At 42.5% G+C, this 23,648-nt stretch overlaps 1 protein-coding gene across 1 annotated transcript; it reads left to right on the plus strand.

The window, feature by feature from the left end:
* The first annotated feature begins 4,452 nt into the window (after positions 1–4,452).
* On the plus strand, positions 4,453–20,704 carry LOC309533168 (cytochrome P450 2J4-like). The gene is made up of 9 exons (XM_082224373.1): positions 4,453–7,169; positions 11,066–11,228; positions 13,260–13,409; positions 13,614–13,774; positions 14,161–14,337; positions 15,420–15,561; positions 16,173–16,360; positions 16,907–17,048; positions 19,328–20,704. Exons 1-9 carry the CDS (start codon positions 7,002–7,004, stop codon positions 19,513–19,515), a joined length of 1,479 nt encoding a protein of 492 aa, XP_082080499.1. The 5' UTR covers positions 4,453–7,001; the 3' UTR covers positions 19,516–20,704.
* Positions 20,705–23,648: the final 2,944 nt, after the last annotated feature.

Below are 23,648 nucleotides of genomic sequence, written 5' to 3' on the forward strand. Positions count from 1 at the left end.
GAGGCAGAGTTTGGTAATCTTTGATAATATGGCATTCATATTATGCCAAAATTTGGCACCCCCAAACAGATCTTCTCAATGATGTGTCTTCTCAATTTTGTGCCCCCTCGGCTCAGTGCCCTGTGGAAGGGAACCTCCCACATTATTTTTATTTAAAATAATAAACCCCAATAACCCCCCTCCAACAAGCTCATTTAAAAGGTCATAGAATATTTAATCAGCCAAAGGCCTGGTTATAGAGATTTTTTTTTTTTCACCTGGTGCCTAAAGGTGTATAATTAATGTGCCAGCCAAACCTTCCTAGGGAAAATATTCCACAAACAGGGAGCCACTGCAGAAAAGGCCTGTTCTCATGCTGCTGCACACTGGACTTGTATTGATTTGTATTTGAATTGGTATTGCTATTTGGTACTGGCAGTCACGAAATTAAAAGACGCCTGCTTCTTGGGAGAAAAGCGATAATAAACCTAGACAGCATCTTAAAAAGCAGAGACATCACCTTGCTGACAAAGGTCCATATAGTTAAAGCTATGGTTTTCCCAGTAGTGATGTATGGAAGTGAGAGCTGGACCATAAAGAAGGCTGATTGTCGAAGAATTGATGCTTTTGAATTATGGTGCTGGAGGAGACTCTTGAGAGTCCCATGGACTGCAAGAAGATCAGACCGATCCATTCTGAAGGAAATCAGCCCTGAGTGCTCACTGGGAGGACAGATCCTGAAGCTGAGACTCCAAGACTTTGGCCACCTCATGAGAAGAGAAGACTCCCTGGAAAAGACCCCGATGTTGCGAAAGATGGAGGGCACAAGGAGAAGGGGACGACAGAGGACAAGATGGTGGGACAGTGTTCTCGAAGAGACAAACATGAGTTTGACCAAACTGCAGGAGGCAGTGGGTGCCAGGAGTGCCAGGCGTGCTCTGGTCCATGGGGTCACGAAGAGTCGGACACGACTAAAAGACTAAACATGGTGTATATTGGACTTTTGTAATTGAAAATTAATTAAAAAATTATTTAACAATTATCTCTGGGTCTGGGTCAGTTCATATGGAGAGAGACAGTCCTTCATGTATTGCTGTCCTGAGCCAGTAATAGGTATAGCCAACATTTTGAATTGGGCCCAGAAACTAATCTGCAACCAGTACAGTTGGGGCAGGATTGGCATTACAGTGGTACCTTTGGATACAAACGGGATTCATTCCGGAGCCCTGTTCGCATCCTGAAGTAAACGCAACCCGCGTCTGTGCGTATGGCGATTCACCACTTCCGCACATACGTGTGACGTCAATTTGACCGTCTGCACATGCCTGAGCAGCGAAACCTGGAAGTTATGCATTTCGCTACTTCCAGGTCGCCACGGAGCGCAACCCGAAAGTGCTCAACCTGAAGCAACTTCAATTCAAGGTATGACTGTATATGCTTGAACCGTCTTGCAACCTGGCTGCTGAATTCTGCACCAGCTGAAGTTTCTGAACAGTCTTCAGAGGCAGCTCCACTTATAACACATTGCAACAATCTAACCTACAGGTTACCAAAGCATAGATGACGGAAGTTAGGCTATCCTTGTCTTGACAGGTGTGCAGGTGGGCCACCAGCCAAAACTGGTGGAAGGCCCTGTGTGGCACTGAAGCCACCTGATCCTCAAGCAACAGCAATAGATCCAGAATTACCCTATTAACTTGTGTAGGAAATTTTTAGACAGATTGTTTATACTTCTAGGATGTAAGAGTACAAATATATTGCCACAATAAATGCTGAGCCTTATAATTACTATCATTTAATTTGTTCTTAGAGTTAACCTCCCATCCTTTATTCTTCACTTTCAACTGAGCCAAAAGTTATACAACCATAATAACATCAAAGCAATTATAAGAAAATATAGGTTAACTGTTAGAACAAATTAAATGATAGTAATTATAAGGCCCAGCATTTATTGTGGCAATATATTTGTACCCTTACATCCTAGAAGTATAAACAATCCGCCTAAAAAAATTCCTACACGAGTTAATAGCCCCAGACCAGACTGGCTTTGTCTCTGGTCACAATATAACAGACCCCATCAGGAAACTACTGAACCTGATTTAACACAGCAAGGCAACCAAACTCCCACTGACAATTATGTCCCTAGACATCCTCAAAGCTTTTGATTGCTTAGAGTGGAAATACCTATTAGAGTAACATGAAGTTTGGCCCCAACTTCCTACAAATCCTCAAACAAATATACTCCCAAGAACTCATAACCCACCTACTCTCAGCAACCAGAAACATCATAGCCAGACACTGGAGAGACCTGTCAAGAGTAAGCATGGACCAATGGTACCAAATAGTATGAGAAACAGCCCTACTAGAAAATTTAACCAATAAACTGAAACTGACACGGGGACAAATAGAAGACGATACCTTCACCCCGGTATGGCTCCCCTTCATCACATACACAGCCCAACAAGACAACGACAAGAATCCACCAACAGCATATGAATCAATATGGCCAACCTGATTCAAAAACACACACTCACCCCACTCACACACGAAAACAAAGTTCAACACAGCCAATCACAAACAAGCAACCACACCCTAGGCCAACCACATTTTTTCTCACCACCAAAGGAACACAAGCGAATAGCAAAGAGAACCTGCACAAATGACGCTGACACAAAAAATCCACATACATTAAGCAAAATAGAAATATCGCCTCCCGACCCCACCCCCACTCACCATGGCCACCTCTTCTCCCCATTTTTCTTCCTAATGTAACCCTAATGTCTCAACAAATGAAACTGTTCTATGGAAAATGTCACTTGAAAAAAGAGACATTGCGCATACCTTTGTAAACCAAGAAAACTTTAATAAAATATTGTTTTTTTAAAAGGAGGGGGTAGTATAAACAATGCAAACAATTAAGGGCCCTAAAGCCAGAGAAGGTTAGTTGTGCTTAAATTACATTAAAATCAATGGGACATGTCTTAACATAATTATTTTGAAACAACATACAATTCACATTTGTCATGATAATACCCAAATGTGTTACTTTTTTCCTCAAATTGAAACCCTATTTTCTCCTTCAAAAGCTTTTGATCTTCCATTGTCATATTCTTTATTATCATTATCATTTTCTGGTGATTAATCTTAAAACCGGCTAATGTACAAAAATAATTTAATTTATTCATAAGAGTCTGCTCTCTGTAGTGGATTTTCCAAAACTATCATCCAATCATCAGCAAAGGCATGTAACTTGTAAGTTTCTTTTTTTAAATCTTTACCGCCAGAATTATTTCATCTTGTCTAATGTCTCTAAGCAAACCTTCAAAATAAAAAGTAACAGGGACAATGGACATCCTCCTCAGCAACAGATTGTTGACAATGTGTCACATCAGTTAAGGGTATTCAAGGACAGTACTGTAATGAACTTTGCAGTAAGAGGAGTGGTTTTAAAGGCTGAAATGCAAGGCACGTGAAGTTAAATCCAGATCAGTATGGAACACCCTTTGGTTTATGGCTCATTTGCCTGGGTTAGCAACATTCACCTTGTTTATTCCAGGATGCCTCCTTGACCTGCTGTGCCTTTAACAATTTTATACTGGTGCACTAGTTGCAATTCTAGTTTGGCCTGTGTGATTCATGCCTGGGAAACAGATGAATGCAATTCACAGTGCTTCCTTTGAAGATTTGGTACCGGCTCTCAGTAGTTTTCCGGGCCCAATTTAAACTATAAAAGTTACCTGATAGAACGCTTTCTCATATATTAAGATCCTTTACAGAGGCTGTGTTTCATATGAACCAGCTAAGCTTTCAAAACGGACATTGTCCCCCTGTTCACTTACATCAGGCAAACTGCAATCCTAAACAGAAACTACTAATCTTTTGTCTTACTGGCTATCTTCCAGCCAGTATCTGACACAGCCTTAGCTTCACTGATGGCCAATCTTAATAGGTTATTACTGCCTCCGGGCGATTCCCTGGCCAGGAAAACAAGTTTAGCCTGTATTTTTACACTGCCACATTAAATGACTGGCTCCTTTTCTTAAGTATTGGTTAAATTCTAACATTTGCTAAATCTAGGGAGGACCTTGCACCCACAAACTCTGGCACCCAAAACCTATAACAGTGATTTTCTTACCTGGTTACCTAGTTTCTTTTGAACAGCCTTAGGCACTCTCTTTTATTTTAATATTGCATTTTACTTGTTTCATAAGCCACACAGGAAACAGCTGTTTATGGTTGACCATAAATTCAGGAGTTCGGCCTACACTCGAGTAGGACCCTGGCAGAGACACAGGCCCGACTGGCATGTTCCCTCCCTCCTGGTCGATTGGGAGCTTCATAAGCTTTCTTCTGCCCAAACATCACAGCGACCGATGCCAGCCAACACCGGCACACTTAGGGATCCGCAGAGTTTGTGCATCATGCGTGTGACAGACCTCAGCAACTCAGCATTTTGGCTAATCTACTTTATTTACATATAAACATACACGGAGCACTGCAACATGGCTCCCTCTCTCTCTAGCATCAGACAGCAAAGAGAAAAAACAAAACAAAGGACAATAGTCCCACTTCACAGAACACAGTAACACAAACATCCTGTCTTTGTCATTTTCCACTCTGTGGAGTCCAAACATAATACTGTCATGTGAAAGACAACCATCCCATGACTGCAATCAGAGATCAGGAATTTTAACATAAATATGGTAATAAATTAATAAGATGGTTTAAACAGCAATTAGTCCAAAAGACAGCTGTAAGGTTGTTTACCAGGACTTGGCACTGATGCCCTATTATCCCAGCATTTTGCTAACTGCTCTGGCGTCATGTCTTCTTTTGGACTCATTTCAAAATGCAGGTTTGACCTCTCATTCTCCTGGCTTGAGACCAAGGAGACAGACTTATTCCTTTGTCACAGCACAGGTGGATACATAATGCCGAGATGCAATTTTCCTGGCCTCTCACTACAGAGACAGCCTGAATTTGTGGATGTGAAGTTCCATGTTATTCTAGGGTTGCCATTTTTTCAAAAAGTAAAAACCAGGACACCCCTAAGTTTTTCTTTGATTGATCCAGGATGAATTCCCCTCCCCCCTCCAGATATCAATTCCCCCTTCAAAATCCCAGTAATATCCGGGAAAATCTGGACATATGGCAGCCCTATGTTATTCAGAAGACCAGGGAATACTATCTGACTCCTCACATCTATGAACCAGCCCCAAAGCAGACTGCAGATGTTCTGACTATTTCCTGCCTCCCTCTCAAATATTTTATTGGGGGGAAGGCGGCGGCGGCAGGACCTTAGTCCCCAGGAGTTGGCTCCTATGTTGTAGAGGAAGAATATGCTCTTCACAGCTTAGGACAGCCTTTTTCAACCTTTGGTCCCCAAATGTTGGACTACAACTCCAGTCATCCCCAGCCAGCAGAACCTGTGTTCAGGGAAGATGGGAGTTGTAGTCCAACAGCATCCTGGGACGAAAGGCTGATTTAGGGATAACCTGGATTTCTTGGGTGACAGGTTATCTTTTGTTTCTCACCCTTTGGCTTATGCCTCTAGGTGGTTGCTCCCACCTAAATACCTGACAGGTAAGAAGGACAAACAAAAGCTCAGGATAATCCTCCTAGACTAATGTGTAAATCATAAGACAATTATCCTTCTGATTTCACACTTCTTTAACTTTGCATTGTTGTTTTCAGCTCAAAAAAAACCTGATATAAGTATTCTGAAATGTATTTAAGAATAAAGTAACTTTAGAAATGTTACCCCTTGCTTTTTCCTGTAATTCCAATTGCAGTCGTTAACAGTCGTCAACAGGTTTACCACACCTATCAGCCAATCACCCATTCCCACCACCCTTTTGAGTAATACCCCTCTCCACCCTCTCACTATATATAAGGGTCTGGTGAATTCTGATTCCGTGTATCTGAAGAAGTGTACATGCACACTAAAGCTCATGCCAAGAACAAACTTAGTTGGTCTCTAAGGTGCTACTGGAAGGAACTTTTTATTTTAGAAATGTGAACATTGAGAGGAAAATATGTTCAAATACATGCATTTTAACAATATGAATTTCCGCTCAGACTTCCTTTTTTAAAAAAAATGGAGTGGGACAGAAGACTTATCCTGAGCACATATGAAAAGAAGTGATATAGACAGAAAGTAGATTGACCCATTCACCAAGCAGGGCATAAAAATGGAATCTACACTATGAAACAACAATCAGTGTTATACATACATTTGCAAACTGAAGGTTTCAATATGGATGCCATGTGCAAAAATACACATCAGTTTTCGTGGAGTTTTCAGTGAGGAATCAAGTACCCATTCATAGAAGTTAGTTGGCAAAGCCAGAATATCCGACATACTTTGTGGAATTTTCATCATTGCAGAGACTGTGGGGAGGCAAAGCCAAAGATTGTGTAAAAATAAAAGGACAGCTTTTGTGTACATATATTTAATGAAGAGTTGTTAAGTTTGTATTCAGAATAAATGTGGTCACCACCATTATCTATATCACCTGGTCGGCTTGGATTATATTAGACTTTGATATGGAAATCTCTTTCCAACAGAAGCAACTAAGAACGTTTCCAGATTGTCGCTTATTTGTGAGAGAAATTTGGTTCATTTTTTCTTTCTTTTTCACTTTTTGCAGTAATAACAGTGATAGGAAAAGGTACTAAAAAGAGTGAGAGACCAGTTCTTTCCTATCTTATATTATAACCTCCCCACAAACTTTGCACAAACAAATCAAGGTGACTACAGTAATTAATAAATAGGTCTAGAAGTAACCACACGTGCTGAAGTAATATATGCCTATCCGATCCCATTCTGAAACTTATTAGATGTGCAAGAGGCCTTGCTGCTTACTAATATGTTAATTATAGTATTTAAAAGGCAATGAGAAGAGAAACGAAGACCGAATGCAACATCTCTGAGAGAGCCAAAAAGCCACAGGAGAAAAGAGCATTCACCTCTCACAGGTGTGCTGGGCAGATACAAAGATACAGAAAGAAAAGGCAGGAGGATGTTGGAAACAATGATAGACTGGATTAAGAAGATTCCATGCCCAGGTCTGAGCTATCTGAGACAGCTCTGGTCACTTAGACGCTACCCTCCAGGGCCTCTTCCACTTCCTCTCATTGGAAGCCTGTGGCGGTTTGGGATCAGACTTTCTTCAGATGCTTTCATTGAGGTACATCTTTCTAATTAACTGATCTGCTTAATTAATAAATAAAACCCACAATGTGAATTGTGAATTGTTTTCTTCCACTGGTAACTGGAAGAAATTATCCAGTGATAAATCATTTCAAGGTGTGAAATGTAAAGTAAGTAAGAATGTAGGAATGTAATGCAACAATTGCCATATGTTAGCCCATTTGCAGCTAAAATAACACAGAGTTTTGCGGAGCCTTTAAACACTAGCGACTTTATTAAGCTTATGCTGAGGGCCTCCTTGGTAGTTGCACCCGCCCTGTGGAACACCCTCCCACCAGATGTCAAGGACATAAAAACTATCTGACTTTTAGAAGACATCTGAAGGCAGCCCTGTTTAGGGAAGTTTTTCATGTGTGACGTTTTACTGTGGTTTTATAATTTGCTGGAAGCTGCTCAGAGTGGCTGGGGCAACCCAGAAAGATGGGCAGCCTATACATAAATCATTATTATTATTATTATTATTATTATTATTATTATTATTATTATTATTATTATTATTTTATTAATGTGTTGACAGTTTAAGATGTCAAAAGACTCTTGGCTATAAGAGTGTCTGCTTAGGAGGGAAAAAACCTTATTGACTTGTTTAGTCTACTGTTCAATAAAAGTACTGATAGTTTTTATTGATTTTATGTATCTTATAGTAAATTTATATGCACAATTATTATCGGTCAGTTTTCATATCATTTACTCAATAAACAAAAATCTTCTGCTTGCCTATAACTCCAACAGTAATGATTATTTTTATTTTACAATCATCAAATGACTAGCTCAGCTCCAGTTTGCCTGTGAGCATAGTAGCAAAGGAGACCCTTAACTTTACCCAGAGCCAGCCCTGGAAGGCGGGGTTTCCTGTATGACAGAGGTTTGAAAACTGTGGCTCTCCCAGCTCAGCTGGGATAGCTGGATGGTGAGTACCAATAAGGCATCAGCCCATATCCAGCATTTCCAAAGCAGTCATCAAGGAACACAACAAGCAGTGACACAGAAGGTGTATAGACTCTATGAGTCACAGCTTTTTATCAAAGACATGCATCTCACACCTCTCTAAAGGCCGTGCGCCTTTGGAGGTAAAGTTAAACTGTTGAAAGGTTGCAACACCTGCTGTGGCTGTAGAGGCCAATATGGGAGAGACATGTTTTGTTGCAGCTGGGGCAGAGGAAGGCATCTGGTTGTGCTGCTGCAGATGCACATGGCGTTTCTTCTCTCTCCATTCCTCCCAGAGGTCATTCTGTTAGGGTGTGAAACCTAAGACACTGGCAAGTTAGCAATGTCATGTAACTTTAAGTAGTCAAGCTCGTTAAGTTGTTAAGTTGCTCAGTATATAAAGAGTGTTTGTTTTCTCTGCGTGGTGTGTGGGGCGGGAAGCAAAAATGTCCGAAAGCTCCGGAGGTGTTTCTGTTATCTTTCTGCAATAAACCTGTCTTTGGAAAGACAGGCTTCCCTGTGTCATTATTTCTTTGCTGCTGAGACTTTGAAGCTTGTACTGCAACAAGAATCTCTGCACTGGACTTAATTAATGCTCTGCAAAGAGAGCCGTTGCTGATGGCGCAGCGGAAGCGTTTACTGGACCAGTACACAAACTCTCTTACATTCTTCCTCTGGTCACTGCTGTGGATACCCAACCTATTTGATCATTTCCTGGCACTGTGGTCATCTGCAAGGGATTTCCACATGGCAGGGTTAATGTTTCCAGCTTTCATGTCAGGTCTGCAGACATCTTAGTAGTACAGTGTTGGTCTGCCCCTGGGCCTGGTACCTAAAGCCAGCTCTCCGCAGAGCATGTACTTGGGGATCCTGCCATCTTCCAGTAGACAAGACCAAGCCAGTGTAGACACTGCTGAGACAGGAGTGTTCTGCACTACGTTTCTGAGCCATGTACAAAGTGCAAAGTAATGGCAACCTTCTTTTCACTTCAGACTCAACCAAGTATCTTGTTATGAGCTGGGCGGCAGGGAGTAGGCTATATGCAAGAGACCCTTCTAATCCCTGGATCAAGGAAGTATTAAAATATAAGGATTAAAATTCCTGGTGAGGTGATAGCCATTAAGGGAGCAAAGGAAGTGGCTCCACACCAGTGGGAAATGTGTGGGCCTCCCGCACTGACTCTGACTGGTAGTTAGAAAGAGTGGGGTGATGTGAGCTAGAAGCTAGAAGCAGCAGGCTGGGAAGCCAGAGAGACAGAGTGATTCTTGATTTCTGTTTGAATACAAGACTGTGGCTATGGGGGGAAGCAAGGCCCTCTTGGGGTGTTAATGCTGTGAGCCCCTCCAACGTAGGCTCAAGCTGTATATATGTGTAAATAAACTATATATCCTAAAGCAGTGGGGTCAAAAATGGCCAGATTTGATGAATGAAGGGCTGTGTGGGCCAACCAAAGTTGTTGAGCTTCTTTTAGGATTGAAGTTTAGGATTTTATCCCAGGAAATAAACCACCACAGGGGCTGGATTAAACTGACCGGAGGGCCGGATTACGCGCCTGAAACGGACTTTGGACATGCCTGTCCTAAAGACTCCATACATTAGGGGTCTCTAAGGGACAGGAAGATTCTGGTCATTTCTACTCAGTATGGTGGGATTTTATTTCATGTATTATAGTTTCAGATTTACAAGTATCTATCCCCTATCTAGAGCAATATGGATGTTTTGATCTTAGATTGGGTGGTATCATTTAATATGTTTAGGCTTTGTATGCCCTGCATTTAGCTGGATACAGTATAATTTTTGTTTTGTTTTGTTACTGTTCATCTGTCTTTGTGGTTCTAAGGTAATTTGAAAATCAATTTTAAAACCTTTTAAAAAAACCAAACAGTTCTACAGTGGTACCTCGGGTTACATACACTTCAGGTTACATACACTTCAGGTTACAGACTCTGCTAACCCAGAAATATTACCTCGGGTTAAGAACTTTGTTTCAGGATGAGCACAGAAATCGTGCTCCGGCAGCGCGGCAGCAGTGGGAGGCCCCATTAGCTAAAGTGGTGCTTCAGGTTAAGAACAGTTTCAGGTTAAGAACGGACCTCCGGAACGAATTAAGTACTTAACCTGAGGTACGACTGTATGTTGCTTTGGGGGGCAAAGCCCACCCACAGCAGCACGCATGAAAAAAGGCTACAATTATACAAAGAATTTTTTTTTAAAAAAATCCAAAATAATATATTTTACCCCAGGTCCAATCCAGCAAACAGGACACAAACTAGTCAAGGGAAGGCCAGATAAAACAAATGGATGTTTAATAGCCCTCCCAAACTGTGGACTTAAGAGCTGTAACCCTCTTTCCATATTATATTTCTCTTATCTTGCAATATACTTTCAGTGCTGCTGTACCATAAATCCAGTCAACTCACTTCTCCTTCCAGCATAAAAAAATTTCTTCCAGTAGCACCTTAAAGACCAACTAAGTTAGTTCTTGGTATGAGCTTTCGTGTGCATGCCCACTTCTTCAGAAGAAGTGGGCATGCACACGAAAGCTCATACCAAGAACTAACTTAGTTAGTTTTTTAATTTTTTATTTTGACTATGGCAGACCAACACGGCTACCTATCTGTAACTAACTCCTTCCAGCAGTACTCTTAACTTGTCCTTCACTTTCTCAGAGGATCCCCTGTAACAGAGACTTCCCTTTTTTCCATGACATGGTAAGGCATTAGTAAGATACAGGTGCTATGGTTAACAAAGTTGTGTAAGCTTAGTTATTACATGATTATTCAATGAAGAAATGTAAGTGGTTACTTTAAAATAGTAGCTTATGTTTAAAAGGGAGTGGAGAGCTCCACCCTGCCAGAAGCTGAAGAAGAGTGTAGGTCACATACTAACTTGAAATCGCCTCCTCCATATGATTGCTTCTCGCCTCTACTTTGATCCCAATGGCAGATGGCAAAGCAATATGGAAACGTTTACACTATACGGATAGGACTTCTACCTGTCGTAGTGCTGTCTGGCTTCCAAGCCGTGAAAGAAGCCCTGATCAACCACGAGGAAGATTTTGTTGACCGACCGGTGACCCCTTTCCTTAGAACAACATTAAAAGGAAGGGGTAAGTTGTGGATAATAAGATGTTTTACTTGTCTTCCCCCCAGGGAACTCATAAGAATTGGAAGATTGAGGGCAGACAAACAAAAGTACTTCACACAGTGCAAAAATTAAACTATTGAATTCAACTATTGAAGGCAAGTTGGAGAGCTGTGGAAGATGCTTAGATATGGTTGCCATATTTCACACCCTGAAAGATCCCCCAAATTAGGAAGACCCCAAAATTGTTGAGCTTCGGGGTGTGTGTTTTTTGTTGTTTTTTGCAAAAATACAAATCTTCAGTTAACTTGCCAAAGATCCAGGACAAACCGCCACCTTTCCCCCTGGATGTCACTTCCACCTTTGAAATCCCAGTATGGCAGCCCTAGCCTAGACAACTTTCAGGGAGGATAAAGCTATTCATGGCCACTAGCCACTATAGCGAAGCTCTTTCTCCACAATCAGAGGCAGTATGCATCTGAATTCCAATTTCTGGAAACAAGAGGAGAACGTAGTGTTGAACTCAAGTCCTGCTTGTGAGCTTCCAGCAAGCATCTCGTTGGCCACTATGACAGGCGGATGAGCCATCAGGCTCTTGTTACTGTTGAATGCAACCATTATGGAGCTAAATTTAGAACCTGTTATCATCAGGCGCTGCAGCAAATTCCACTATTATACTTTTTTGCCCCCTCCAGTCCTTTTATATTCTAGCATTAAGCACTTTAACTGAGCATTGTTATTAAAAAGAATGTGGGAGATCACGTATAAAGTCGACCACTTAACAACATTTAAGTAATATTGAAAAGTGTTTGAATTTAAGGGAGCTGGTACAATGAGCATGGAGGTACCCCATGGTAAGAAGTCACAATTCTAATAGCTACCGGTAATCAACAAAATCCAATCTTCTACGGATTTATCTGTAACCCTTCTATAATGAATAATTACCAATTACTTAAAAATAATAACAAAGAGTGTCAACTGCTACAGCTGGACACCTTGGGTGATGACTAAGTGCCTCTCACACACCAGACAGAAGAGTACTTGGAATTAGTTCTGATACGGTGTCCTCTTTCTTTGTATGCCCAGTCAAATAAGATGCTATAATACATGGGTAGGCAAACTAAGGCCTGGGGGCTGGATCCAGCCCAATTGCCTTCTAAATCTGGCCTGCGGACGGTCCGGGAATCAGCGTGTTTTTACTTGAGTAGAATGTGTGCTTTTATTTAAAATGCATCTCTGGGTTATTTGTGGGGCATAGGAATTTGTTCATTATTTTTTCCCGAAATATAGTCCAGCCCCCCACAAGGTCTGAGGGTCAGTGGACCGGCCCATAGCTGTCAACTTTTCCCTTTTCTTGTGAGGAATCCTATTGGGAATAAGGGAATTTCCCTTTAAAAAGGGGAAAAGTTGACAGCTGAAAAAGTTTGATGACCCCTGCTATAATAGTTCCTAGTTTTACTAGACATAAGGGCAAGTAGGTAATTATAAGGCATCTTATCTAGTTTCGCTGTGGTTCTGCACCAGCCTTGCATTTCTTGAGTTCTGAAAGAAAGTGCTGCTCTTGAATGCATGCCTAAGCACTTAATTTGGCCTCTTCTAAGCTGGCAACCAGGACGCGGGTGGCACTGTGGGTAAAACCTCAGTGCCTAGGACCTGCCGATCGTATGGTCGGTGCGGTTCGAATCCCCGCGGTGGGGTGAGCTCCCGTCTTTCGGTCCCAGCTCCTGCCCACCTAGCAGTTCGAAAGCACCCCTAAGTGCAAGTAGATAAATAGGTACCGCTTTATAGCGGGAAGGTAAACGGCGTTTCCGTGTGCTGCGCTGGTGCTGGCTCGCCAGAGCAGCTTCGTCACGCTGGCCCATGACCCGGAAGTGTCTGCAGACAGCGCTGGCTCCCGGCCTCTTAAGTGAGATGAGCGCACAACCCTAGAGTCGGACACGACTAGCCCGTACGGGCAGGGGTACCTTTACCTTTACTTTAAGCTGGCAACCAACCCAACAATCTTTTGGGCATGAGTATTTGTGACCAATAATTTGTCGTTTCTTGATGGCTTCAGGAATTGTATTTTCAAATGGTCACACGTGGAGGCAGCAGAGGCGGTTTGGTATAGCTACTATGCGGAAGCTGGGGCTGGGGAAGAAAGGCATGGAGCACCAAATAGAAGATGCAGCCCATCGTCTTGTGGAGGTCTTTGCAAATTCAAAGGGTATGTGATACAAGGGTGATAATGCTGGCACATTCCAGTCTGCCGAAACCTTTATTTGATCTATCTATGTTGGGGTGGAATGTCATGCATTTTGCTTGTTTTCTTCTGGAACAAATTACTGCTGGAGATTCCAGTATCCTTCCAACCCTAATGTGAAATTTATCAGCTTGACAGTAATATGACAGTAGATGCCTTCTTTTGCAGGACAGCCATTTGATCCATCGGTACCAATCACTATGTCAATCTCCAGTGTAATATGTGCTTTGACATTTGGAAACCAGTTATCTACAGATGATGAAAACTATAAGAGACTGCTGGAGATACTTGAAATGAGCTTACAATTTGGAGGCAGCTTTTTCCATGCTGTGAGTTCTCCCCCCCCCCTTCCTTATTGAGCCAGACAGATCTCCCCAATGCCCTAACCCATGGCCAGTAGCACTCAGAAAATCATTTTGGTCGTGGATAGAGTGTTGGGCATAGATGGAGAAGGCCTGGCTTTAAATGCCTGTTCAGTCACTCTTTCTCAGCCTAACCTTCCTCAAAAGGGTTGTTGTAAGGGTTAAAGACGGGGAGTGGGTGGGAATATTCTTCCGTTTTGCAAGGTCCTCAGATCTTTTGTGACATTTCTTTTCTCTTCCCCAGTATTTTGCATAAGTTGTTCTTTTTGCAGTCATGGACAGATAGTACCTCTGATATTTAGTACTATTCTTTTCAAGTTATAAATAATCATTTGGATTTTGCTTCCCTTTAGCTTTATGAAATGTTCCCATGGCTCATGCAATATCTCCCAGGAACTCATAAAAAGATATTTTCTGCCTATGATGAGGCAATTTCCATTGTACAGAAGGAGATAGAGAAACATAGGGAGCAACATTCCCTGACTGAGCCACAGGACTTCATTGATTTCTATCTACTTCAGCTTGAGAAAGTAGGTACAATATCCTCATTGTATGTGAATTCAGCTCATTGCGTGCTGAGGTCCCCCAAAACACCCCTACCCCAATAACTCACACATCACTCATAAATTTTTGTTTAAGGTTTTTGGCATAATTTTGGCCACAACTTTATTAAACATTGGTTATGACTATCTGTCCCCCCCCCCTCCGCCTTGGGGGACAGCAGTGATTCCCGGATTCCAGCGGAATCCAGTGTGGAGGAACAAGATCAGGGATAACTGGAGCTGCGGCACAGACCCTCAGCTTCTCCCTGCATGCTCCCAGGGGCTTACACAGCCCAAACCCGATTCCAGGGTGAAAGGATGGTAAGCCCCTGAATTCCTTTAATGGAATTCCCGTGTAGCAGCAGCATTGGAGGGGCAGGCACAGCCAATCCATACCCCTCCACCAACCAATTTAAACCAATGCCTAACCGCCAACCTTACAAGTTGTGACGATTTGCTACGCAGTAGGCAAAAACCAAATGGCACACACTAATCAGCCAAATGGAAAAATTCCTACCAGGCCCCCGCACCAAGGCGGACGACCCCATGACAGGCATAGCAAGGTCAAAGCACAAGCCGAAACAAGGGAGGGCGGGCAGGTGATCCAGTGCCCACAGCGAAAGAGAAAGCAGCTTGCTGTGAACCTTGTTTAAATAACCTCTGTTCCCACCCCCAAATTGGCAACATCTAATTTACCCCAGCAACACCAACCACCAATCCGAGCCGGGCCCCTTCAATCTATCCTGCCTGGCAACTACGGGGTGCTTTGCCTGGCCCCATCCGCAACACGTGCTCTCCTTTAGTGAGAACACGCTTTACAAAAATGCATACCCTTAGCTAAAGTAGGCAAATATGTGCAAATCTTAGTTAAAACAACACACAAAATTGCTTTATATTAGAAGAAATTGCTTCCAAGCTGTGTATACTGGGTTAGGCAAAATTGAATACAAAAATATGTATATTAAGAGAAAATTGCACAAAAATACTGAAGAATTTTCATGAACACCAAAAAGTGAAATGCTTTAAGTCTGTTGTAAAATAAATTTAATGTTTATTATTATCCTTAACAGACCCAGAATGATCCTTATACTACATATGATGAAGATAATCTGGCTGAGTGTATTCTGGACTTTTTTGCTGCAGGGACAGAGACAACTGCTTCTACTATGAAATGGGCAATGCTCCTTATTGCAATTCATCCAGAAGTCCAAGGTAAGAGCAATGCTGGATTGAGGGCAGTGCGGGCAGTTCCCCGCACAGGGTGCCAAGGCAAGGGTGGAGAAACTGTGACACAGAGCACTTGACAACATGCACAGAACATAAAGCAAGAGGGAAGCAGGCACCGGAATTTGTCCTTGTTTAGGGTGCCATATTACCAAAGTCTGAGCCTGGTAAGAGATCAGCAACAGCCCATCCTGATCCAGGAATGAAATGGTCTGTATTCCGTCCTGAGACTTCTCTCTCAATCTGGAAAATACTTCCCTTCTATTGGCTCTGCTCAGATCAGGAAGAAACCTCCCTTCCTCCTTTGCAATCTAGTTTCAGTCTAATTCTTCGAGCCTAGAAAGAAGGGTGAACTCACTCGTTCTTACTATTCCATCCTGAGACTTCTCTCTCAATCTGGATATTATTCAACAAAACTCCACAAAGCTCTCATACATAGATTTATTGAAGTGAATCAAAGCACATGTAGAAATATTACTCACATTCCAATAGTCTGTTGTTTAGCTCTGAATGAAGATGGTTAGAAAGCTTTATATGAATTTCTCTTTGGAGTTTGTGGAGTTATGTAAGACAAGTAAGTAAATATTCTTTTCCCTCAGATAAAGTCTACAAGGAGATGGAAGATGTTTTTGGTTCCTCTCACTCAATCTCCTATCAAGATCGTAAGAAACTACCTTATACCAATGCAGTGATTCATGAGATCCAGCGTGCTAAATATATATTGCTTTTTGGGCCACCTAGGCAGAATGTGAAGGATGTAAACATACTTGGTTATCCCATTCCCAAGGTACAGACTCTGCTTTCTCTGCTTCATAGCCATTTGGGTCCACTGTGCACATTCTCTCCACATCTCTTCTCTATATATTATGTGGACTGAAGATAACATGAGCCTGGTGAAGTTGATTTCTATATTAAGAGATGTATTGTTTATTTATTAAATTTATACACCATCCTCCATCCAAGGATCACGGCAGTTTACAGTGTAAAAACACAAAAATACATAACATAATAACAAACAAAACAATAACCCAGCCATGCCTCCAGGTGCAATTCTGTTAAATCAGAATTGTGCAAAAATATTTTTTAAAAAGAAAAATGAACAAGAAAATTGAGGTTTAATTTTGTAAGCTACTTGGGGATGGGGGAGGGAGGGAGAAAAATACATACCGTGGATATTTTCTGCCAGCCTCCATCCAGTGGTGTAGGCAGCAAGCAGCAGAATAGCAATGAGCCTGTGCCAACTGAATATGCAGAAAAATTGAGTCTCAACAACCCGTTTGCGAGATAATGCCCTGCCTGGATATAGGTTGAGTCATTTGTTTCTTCCTTGCAGGGAACCTTTGTTATTCCAGATCTGCGCTCTGTTCTTTACGATCCGAAACAATGGGAGAATCCTAGAGAGTTCAATCCAAATAATTTTTTGGACAAGGATGGAAATTTTGTGGCTAGAGAAGAATTTCTGGCATTCGGAGCAGGTAAATCATTAAGTGATTCATAACCATGCTTATCCAGGTTGCTTCAATGAGGTCAAGCTTTGATCAGGAAGGTGTGATAAGGTACAAAATATAGGTGGCATTGCAGTACCAGGCACACAGCCAACAGAAATGAACATTCATTTCGTAGAATGGATGCTATGAAGCAAACACTACAAGCAGCAGTTAAAACAATTGCTCTGTGAGATACGATCCTACTCCCACATTGCAGTGTTTTTAGCCAATGAGTGAATCTGGTTGGGTATTGGAAAGAGCAGAGATCTCAGGGCAGGCAGAAAGAATAAATAACTGCTGTGTGACAGGCAGATATTCAATAGGTTCATCTTTTTCTAGTATATATTTACAAATATGGGAAAGCTTCACCTGCTGGCATTTGTCTTTTATTATCTGTGTGTGACTCATTCCTTATTACTGAGTCCTCTGTCCACCCCACCTGCAGAAGAGAATACAACTTTTCATATGGAATAAAGTGTATGCATATTTAATCCAAATTTGTGTCTTCTTCTGCAAGTACGTGGGATGCGGGTGGCACTGTGGTCTAAACCACAGAGCCTAGGGTTTGCCGATCAGAAGGTTGGTGGTTCAAATCCCTGTGACAGAGTGAGCTCCCATTGCTCAGTCCCAGATCCTGCCAACCTAGCAGTTAGAAAGCACATCAAAGTGCAAGTAGATAAATAGGTACCGCTCTGGCAGTAAGGTAAACAGCGTTTCTGTGTGCTGTTCTGGTTCACCAGAAGCAGCTTAGTCATGCTGGCCACATGACCCAGAAGCTGTCTGTGGACACACGCAGTCTCCCTTGGCCAGTAAAGCGAGATGAGCGCCGCAACCGCAGAGTCGGTCACGACTGGACCTAATGGTCAGGGGACCCTTCACCTTTACCTGGAAGTATGTAGAGACTCTGAAACAGGTCACAGTAGCCTTCTCAACCCAAGGGAAAACATGGGGGGGAAGGGTTGAGTCACATACTTCTCAGCAACAGGTGTCTGCCTCTTCTCCCTGCATATATCTGGGACAGGTGATTTTGTCTTCTTCTTTTTCCTGGTTAGTGAGTCAATTGATGGAGTGTGTCACACTGAGCTATCAGACTTTCATCATCAGTCTCCCAGCGAAGCCTGAGAATAGTCACAGGACCTAAAGCTCCAGCTCTGGTAGAAGATGGGAGGTTTCTGAAGAGGCTGTCAGCACTTTCCCATTCAATTTAAGCAAACAGCAGAAAGAGCAGTCCCCATCTATAGCTTATGCCTGCTCCATAGAGATGATTGGTGCACAGCTTAAAGGTCTTATCTTAAAGGTGTTTCTCGATGCAAAGGTCTACAGGATGGCTCTTCTGCCAGGGGATCTCTTAGGACAAAAAAACTGGTTTGACCAGTATTTTTGACATTGCTATATTCAGCATCTGGAAACTTAACACTCCAAGTATTGATTAAATTCTAACATTTACTAAACCTAGAAATTACGAGGCGGATCAGGCTCTCCATGAGGCAGAGCTTACTACAATGATCCAAAGTTTAGGGGATCCTTCTGCCCCCAAACTTATAGCTCAGTTGATTAGAGTGTGGTGCTGATAGCACCAAGGTTGCAGGTTTGGTCCCTGTATGGGTCAGCTGCATATTTCTGCACTGCAGGGGGTTAGACGAGAGGATCTTCAGGGTCCCTTCCAACTCTAGAATTCAATGATTCTATGATTTTATATATTTGAGGGAGAACAGATTAAGAAGAAGATCAACAGTGCAGAGCCTATGCATTTTTAAATAATAATAATAATAATTTAAAAGGAAACTGCCAATTCCAGGAGGCAGAACTTACTACAATGATCCCAATTTTAATGCAATCTTTCCCAAACCAAGTTCTTCTATGACAGAGTATCCCTATATCTTACTTGGTTGTCTCTAAGGAAGAATACCTGAAGTTCCATTAGCCTCATGAGAAATAGGGGGGAATCTTATGCTCTTCCAAAATATTATGTATAGTATTACTGAATTTGTTTTCAGGATGCAGAATGTGTGGCTAGCTATACTTTTGCAACTGTCTACATTTGGTGAAAGTTATTGGTGGCACTTGAATCATATGACAGTTCAAATTAGAGTTACTGCTGAAATTGGGTTTATAGCAGTGGGGTTTTCCATGAGACCACTTTTGGTGGTAGGTAGGAAACTTGGCCCACCCAGATACCTTACTGAGATTTTAAACTAGTTGCTGAGAGTTGGATTTGGTGGGAAATGTTTTGCTCACTTCCCACTTTCTCCTTATTTCCTCTTCAGGAGCCCGTGCATGTATTGGGGAGCAGATGGCGAGAATTGAGCTGTTCATCTTTTTCACCAGCCTGCTGAGGGCATTCAGCTTCCACATACCAGAAGCGAAGAAACTCAACATAGAGCCTGCAACAGCGTTGACAATGCATCCCCGTCCTTATAAACTCTGTGCTGTTCCCCGCAGCAGTTCATCGTAAAGCATATATTGTAAAAAATGTATATACTTCCAGCGTCTTATATCTTACTGTAAATTTCTACATCGTTCTTGTTCTCTTCATCCAACATGCATTACAGGAAGCTGGAGTAGATCCCGTTCAACTCTGCAATTCTTGAATTCTGTGGCTTTCCCTTGGTTGCTCAGGTGCTACTTTAATTGTGTGGTTTGTAGCTACACCTGAGTTTTTAAAATACTCTTTGGGCAAGATATGGAGGGGATGCTACAAACAAATCAGCTGTTGTGCAGAGGAGCGGGGCAATGAAGGTATTCTTTGGAATGGAAACAATGTGAAAGGACAATGCCTGCTGTTGACTGGAATTAAGGGGAGTGGGGCAGATTCTTTTATGTTTTATTACCATAGATAATTTGCTATGATGTGCTTGAGAGCAGGGGCTCAATACTGCACAATCTAAAAAACAAGTTATAAGCTCTTTTTATTATTATCATATATGCACATGGGGAAGAAGCCTCCAGTTTGAGGAACTACTAAGTGAGATCCCATGGTCAGAAACACTCAAGGAGACAGGAGTCCATGATGGATGGGAGTTTGCTAAAGGTGAAATATTGAAGGCCCAAATGCAGACAATTCCAGCAAAAAAGAAAAGTGGGGGGCATCTAAAGAAACTGGTTTGGCTGCATAAGGAGCTTACAGATCAGCTGAAATTTAAGAAGGGCATGTACAGGCAACCCTCGATTTGCACAGGAGTTGTGTTCTGGGTCATCATGTGCAACAGTGGAATGCGTGTAAGCCCTGCTAAGTATAATAATTTAATTGACACTGAAATGGGGAAATTCCACTTGAGTGTACTAAGCTAGAAACAGCTCTCTCTGAGCGCCTAGATAAGTTTATCGTTAACTATTGTTCTTGTCCTCTGCTACCTAACGCATGAGTGTTTAACCTTAGATCACATAAGAGGCATTGAATTACAACTTCGCCGCCTTGGAAAGGTGGTGGCTGAGTCGTTCTTATGCTCTGTGAGAGTAAGATGCACAGCCTCAGGCAAACTGGAAGCTGTAGGAAGAGAGAGGCCTCAGCTTTTAGGTCTGTTTGGAATTATCTTTTATTTCTAAGATGCTGAGCCTGTGCTGGACAGTACAAGATATTAAATGGAATTATTTGGTTGAATCGTTTACTGCTTTTTGTTCCACAATTAAAGTTTTGAATCAAACAGATGGGTCTAGACAATTTTTATCCATCCAGTCAATTCAAGCTGTGCAATATTAAAATCTGAAATAAGCCCACCCTGTTACACCCACCCCACCCCCTTTTACTGCTACTTCCAGGTTGTGGTAAGGCACATGTGCAATGATCATTGCCTATATAAGAAATGGAAAAAATGGGAAACCACAAAGGAGGAGCATAAACAGGTAGCTAACAGATGCAGGGTGAATGTCAGGCAAGCTAACGCTCAGAATGAGTTGAGTCTTGCAAGAGAGGTTAAAAGTAATTTTTAAAGCTTTCTTCAGCTATGTTCAAAGCAGAAGAACAGGTGAGGTTCCTACAGACTGGAGGTGAGCAAAAAGGTATACCCAGGTAACTACCAACCAGTGAGCTTGACATTGATACCAGAGAAGGTCCTAGAACAGATAATTCAACAGTTGGTCTGTGAGCACTTAGAAAAGAATGCTATGATTACTAAGACCCAGCATGGGTTTCTCAAAAGTAAGTCATGTCAGATGAATCTCATTTCTTTTTGATGGAGTTATAAGCTTGGTGGGTCAGGTGAATGATGTAAATATTGTGTATTTTTATTTCAGTAAGGCTTTTGACAAAGACTCCCATGATATTCTCGCAAGGAAGCTGGTAAAATTTGGGTTGAACTAGGTAATTGTTAGGTAGATTTGTAGCTGGTTGACTGATGGAACCCAAAGAGTAGTCATTAATGGTTCCTCATCATCCTGGGAAATAGTAACAAGTGGGGTGCTCCACAGTTCCATCCTGGGCCCATTGTTGTTTTCAAATGACTTGAATGAAGCAATTGATGAAATGTTCATCAAATCTGCAGATGACACCAAACAGGGAGGGCTGGGAGAAGACAAAATCAGAATTCAAAATGACCTTAACAGATTGGAGAACTGGGCGCAAGCTAACAAAATGAATTTCAATAGGGACAAATGGAAGGTTCTGCACTTAAGCAGGAAGAACCAGGTGAATAAATATAGGATGAGGGACACCTTGTGGGAAATAGCAGATCTTCAGCCAGTAGTTTATGGAAGTGAGGCACACCTTAGCTTCCACTCTAACCAACGCAATCTCCAGTCATAACATGGCATCTGATACACTTCTAGGGACTTTTACCATCATTCTTAGGAACTATGATTGGACTTGCTCTAAACAGAAGAAAAGGGAAAGTGGCGGTCCTAAAATGGTACCATATAACAGTTGGGCCAAAACTTTAGCCTGGTATAGTTTTGGAGCTGCGTGAGTGTAGTGGCCACCCCTAGTCTGGAGAAATTTCAGGATGTTATGCACAGATTTATTTATTTTTTACCATTGTTGGTTACTTGAATGCTATGGGCTTTCCTTGAGCCAGAGGCCTAGAAAACTACACCTAGATATTAAAGGTCAGCACATCTTCAATGGCAGGGGCGTAGGAAGGGGGGCGGTGGGGGCACTCCGCCCCGGGTGCCATCCTTGAGGAAGGTGACAAAAAGGCTTGAGCTGCCAACGCCACAGCACATGACAGCTCGCCCCGGCACCGCAGCGCGCAGCGGATCACACCACCCCCCGCACTCCTGGCTGGAGAAGGCAGGCAGGCCGGGGAGAGGATGGGAAGGAGGCAGGTGAGCAGACAATGGAGGGGCGGGAATGGGCGCCCCCCATCCTGTCCATCCCTATGGGTGCCGCTCGCCCCATCCCATTCATCCCTATGGGCGGTTCGTCCAGCCCCAGGTACCCGAGAGGCTTCCTCCGCCACTGTCCAGTGGTCCATGTTCTAATCTTTGCCTTTATCTTTGGGGGTTTTCTGGTGATTTATTCTAAGGGAATCTTCATTACAATATTGTTCTAAGGCTGGAATCCTTGATAAAATTGCAGCAGCATCTGCATACAGCAGAACTGAAATCCAATGATGGTGTAGCTTTTGTCTGCTTAGGCTTTTAACCAGGTTGATAAAAGCCTTCGATCAATGTTTGTGGCCTCTAACTTGTGCCAGAGTTTAGATCTAGAGATGGAATCAAAGGGCCCCTTTAGATCAATAAAGGCGACGTATAGTGATACGAAATTAAAAGACGCCTGCTCCTTGGGAGAAAGGCGATGGCAAGCCTAGACAACATCTTAAAAAGCAGAGACATCACCTTGCCAACAAAGGTCCGTATAGTAAAAGCCATGGTTTTCCCAGTAGTGATGTATGGAAGTGAGAGCTGGACCATAAAGAAGGCTGATCGCCGAAGAATGGATGCTTTTGAATTCTGGTGCTGGAGGAGACTCTTGAGAGTCCCATGGACTGCAAGAAGATCAAACCTCTCCATTCTGAAGGAAATCAGCCCTGAGTGCTCACTGGAAGGACAGATCGTGAAGCTGAGGCTCCAATACTTTGGCCACCTCATGAGAAGAGAGGACTCCCTGGAAAAGACCCTGATGTTGGGAAAGATGGAGGGCACAAGGAGAAGGGGACGACAGAGAATGAGATGGTTGGATGGTGTTCTTGAAGCTACTAGCATGAGTTTGATCAAACTGCGGGAGGCAGTGGAGGACAGAAGTGCCTGGCGTGCTCTGGTCCATGGGGTCACGAAGAGTCGGACATGACTAAACGACTAAACAACAACATAGTGATACCATGCTCCATGATGAGTATTTCACCTTGAGACGTTGGAGGATCATATAGGGTCTATGTTACTCTTGCCTTCTCTAAATCCCACCTGTTGAGATATACTCAAATGAAAATCAGCTACTCTGCACTCAAATTTAACTGCAGGTTCTCTTAATATGAAAATCACAAAGGCACATTCCAACAACAACAATACTGACCCCTGCAGGTAATTGCTGCCGTTTGGAATGAAAGCATGTTTGTGCTCAACTAGACCTTTTGCAGCAAGAAAAAATAAGTTTCCTCAGGAAATCAACCTTTAAGCTCATGAATAAAAAGACTGGTGTGTAATGCTGGTTTGGGG

This window comes from Podarcis vaucheri, assembly GCF_965113315.1.
Source record: "Podarcis vaucheri genome assembly, chromosome: 5".
Taxonomy (NCBI): domain Eukaryota; kingdom Metazoa; phylum Chordata; class Lepidosauria; order Squamata; family Lacertidae; genus Podarcis; species Podarcis vaucheri.

Coding starts and splice junctions, on each gene's coding strand:
- LOC309533168 (XM_082224373.1), top strand. CDS start 7,002: ATGTTGGAAACAATGATAGACTGGATTAAGAAGATTCCATGCCCAGGT. Junction 11,229..13,259: donor AACAACATTAAAAGGAAGGG/GTAAGTTGTGGA, acceptor TGATGGCTTCAG/GAATTGTATTTTCAAATGGT. Junction 13,410..13,613: donor GGTCTTTGCAAATTCAAAGG/GTATGTGATACA, acceptor CTTCTTTTGCAG/GACAGCCATTTGATCCATCG.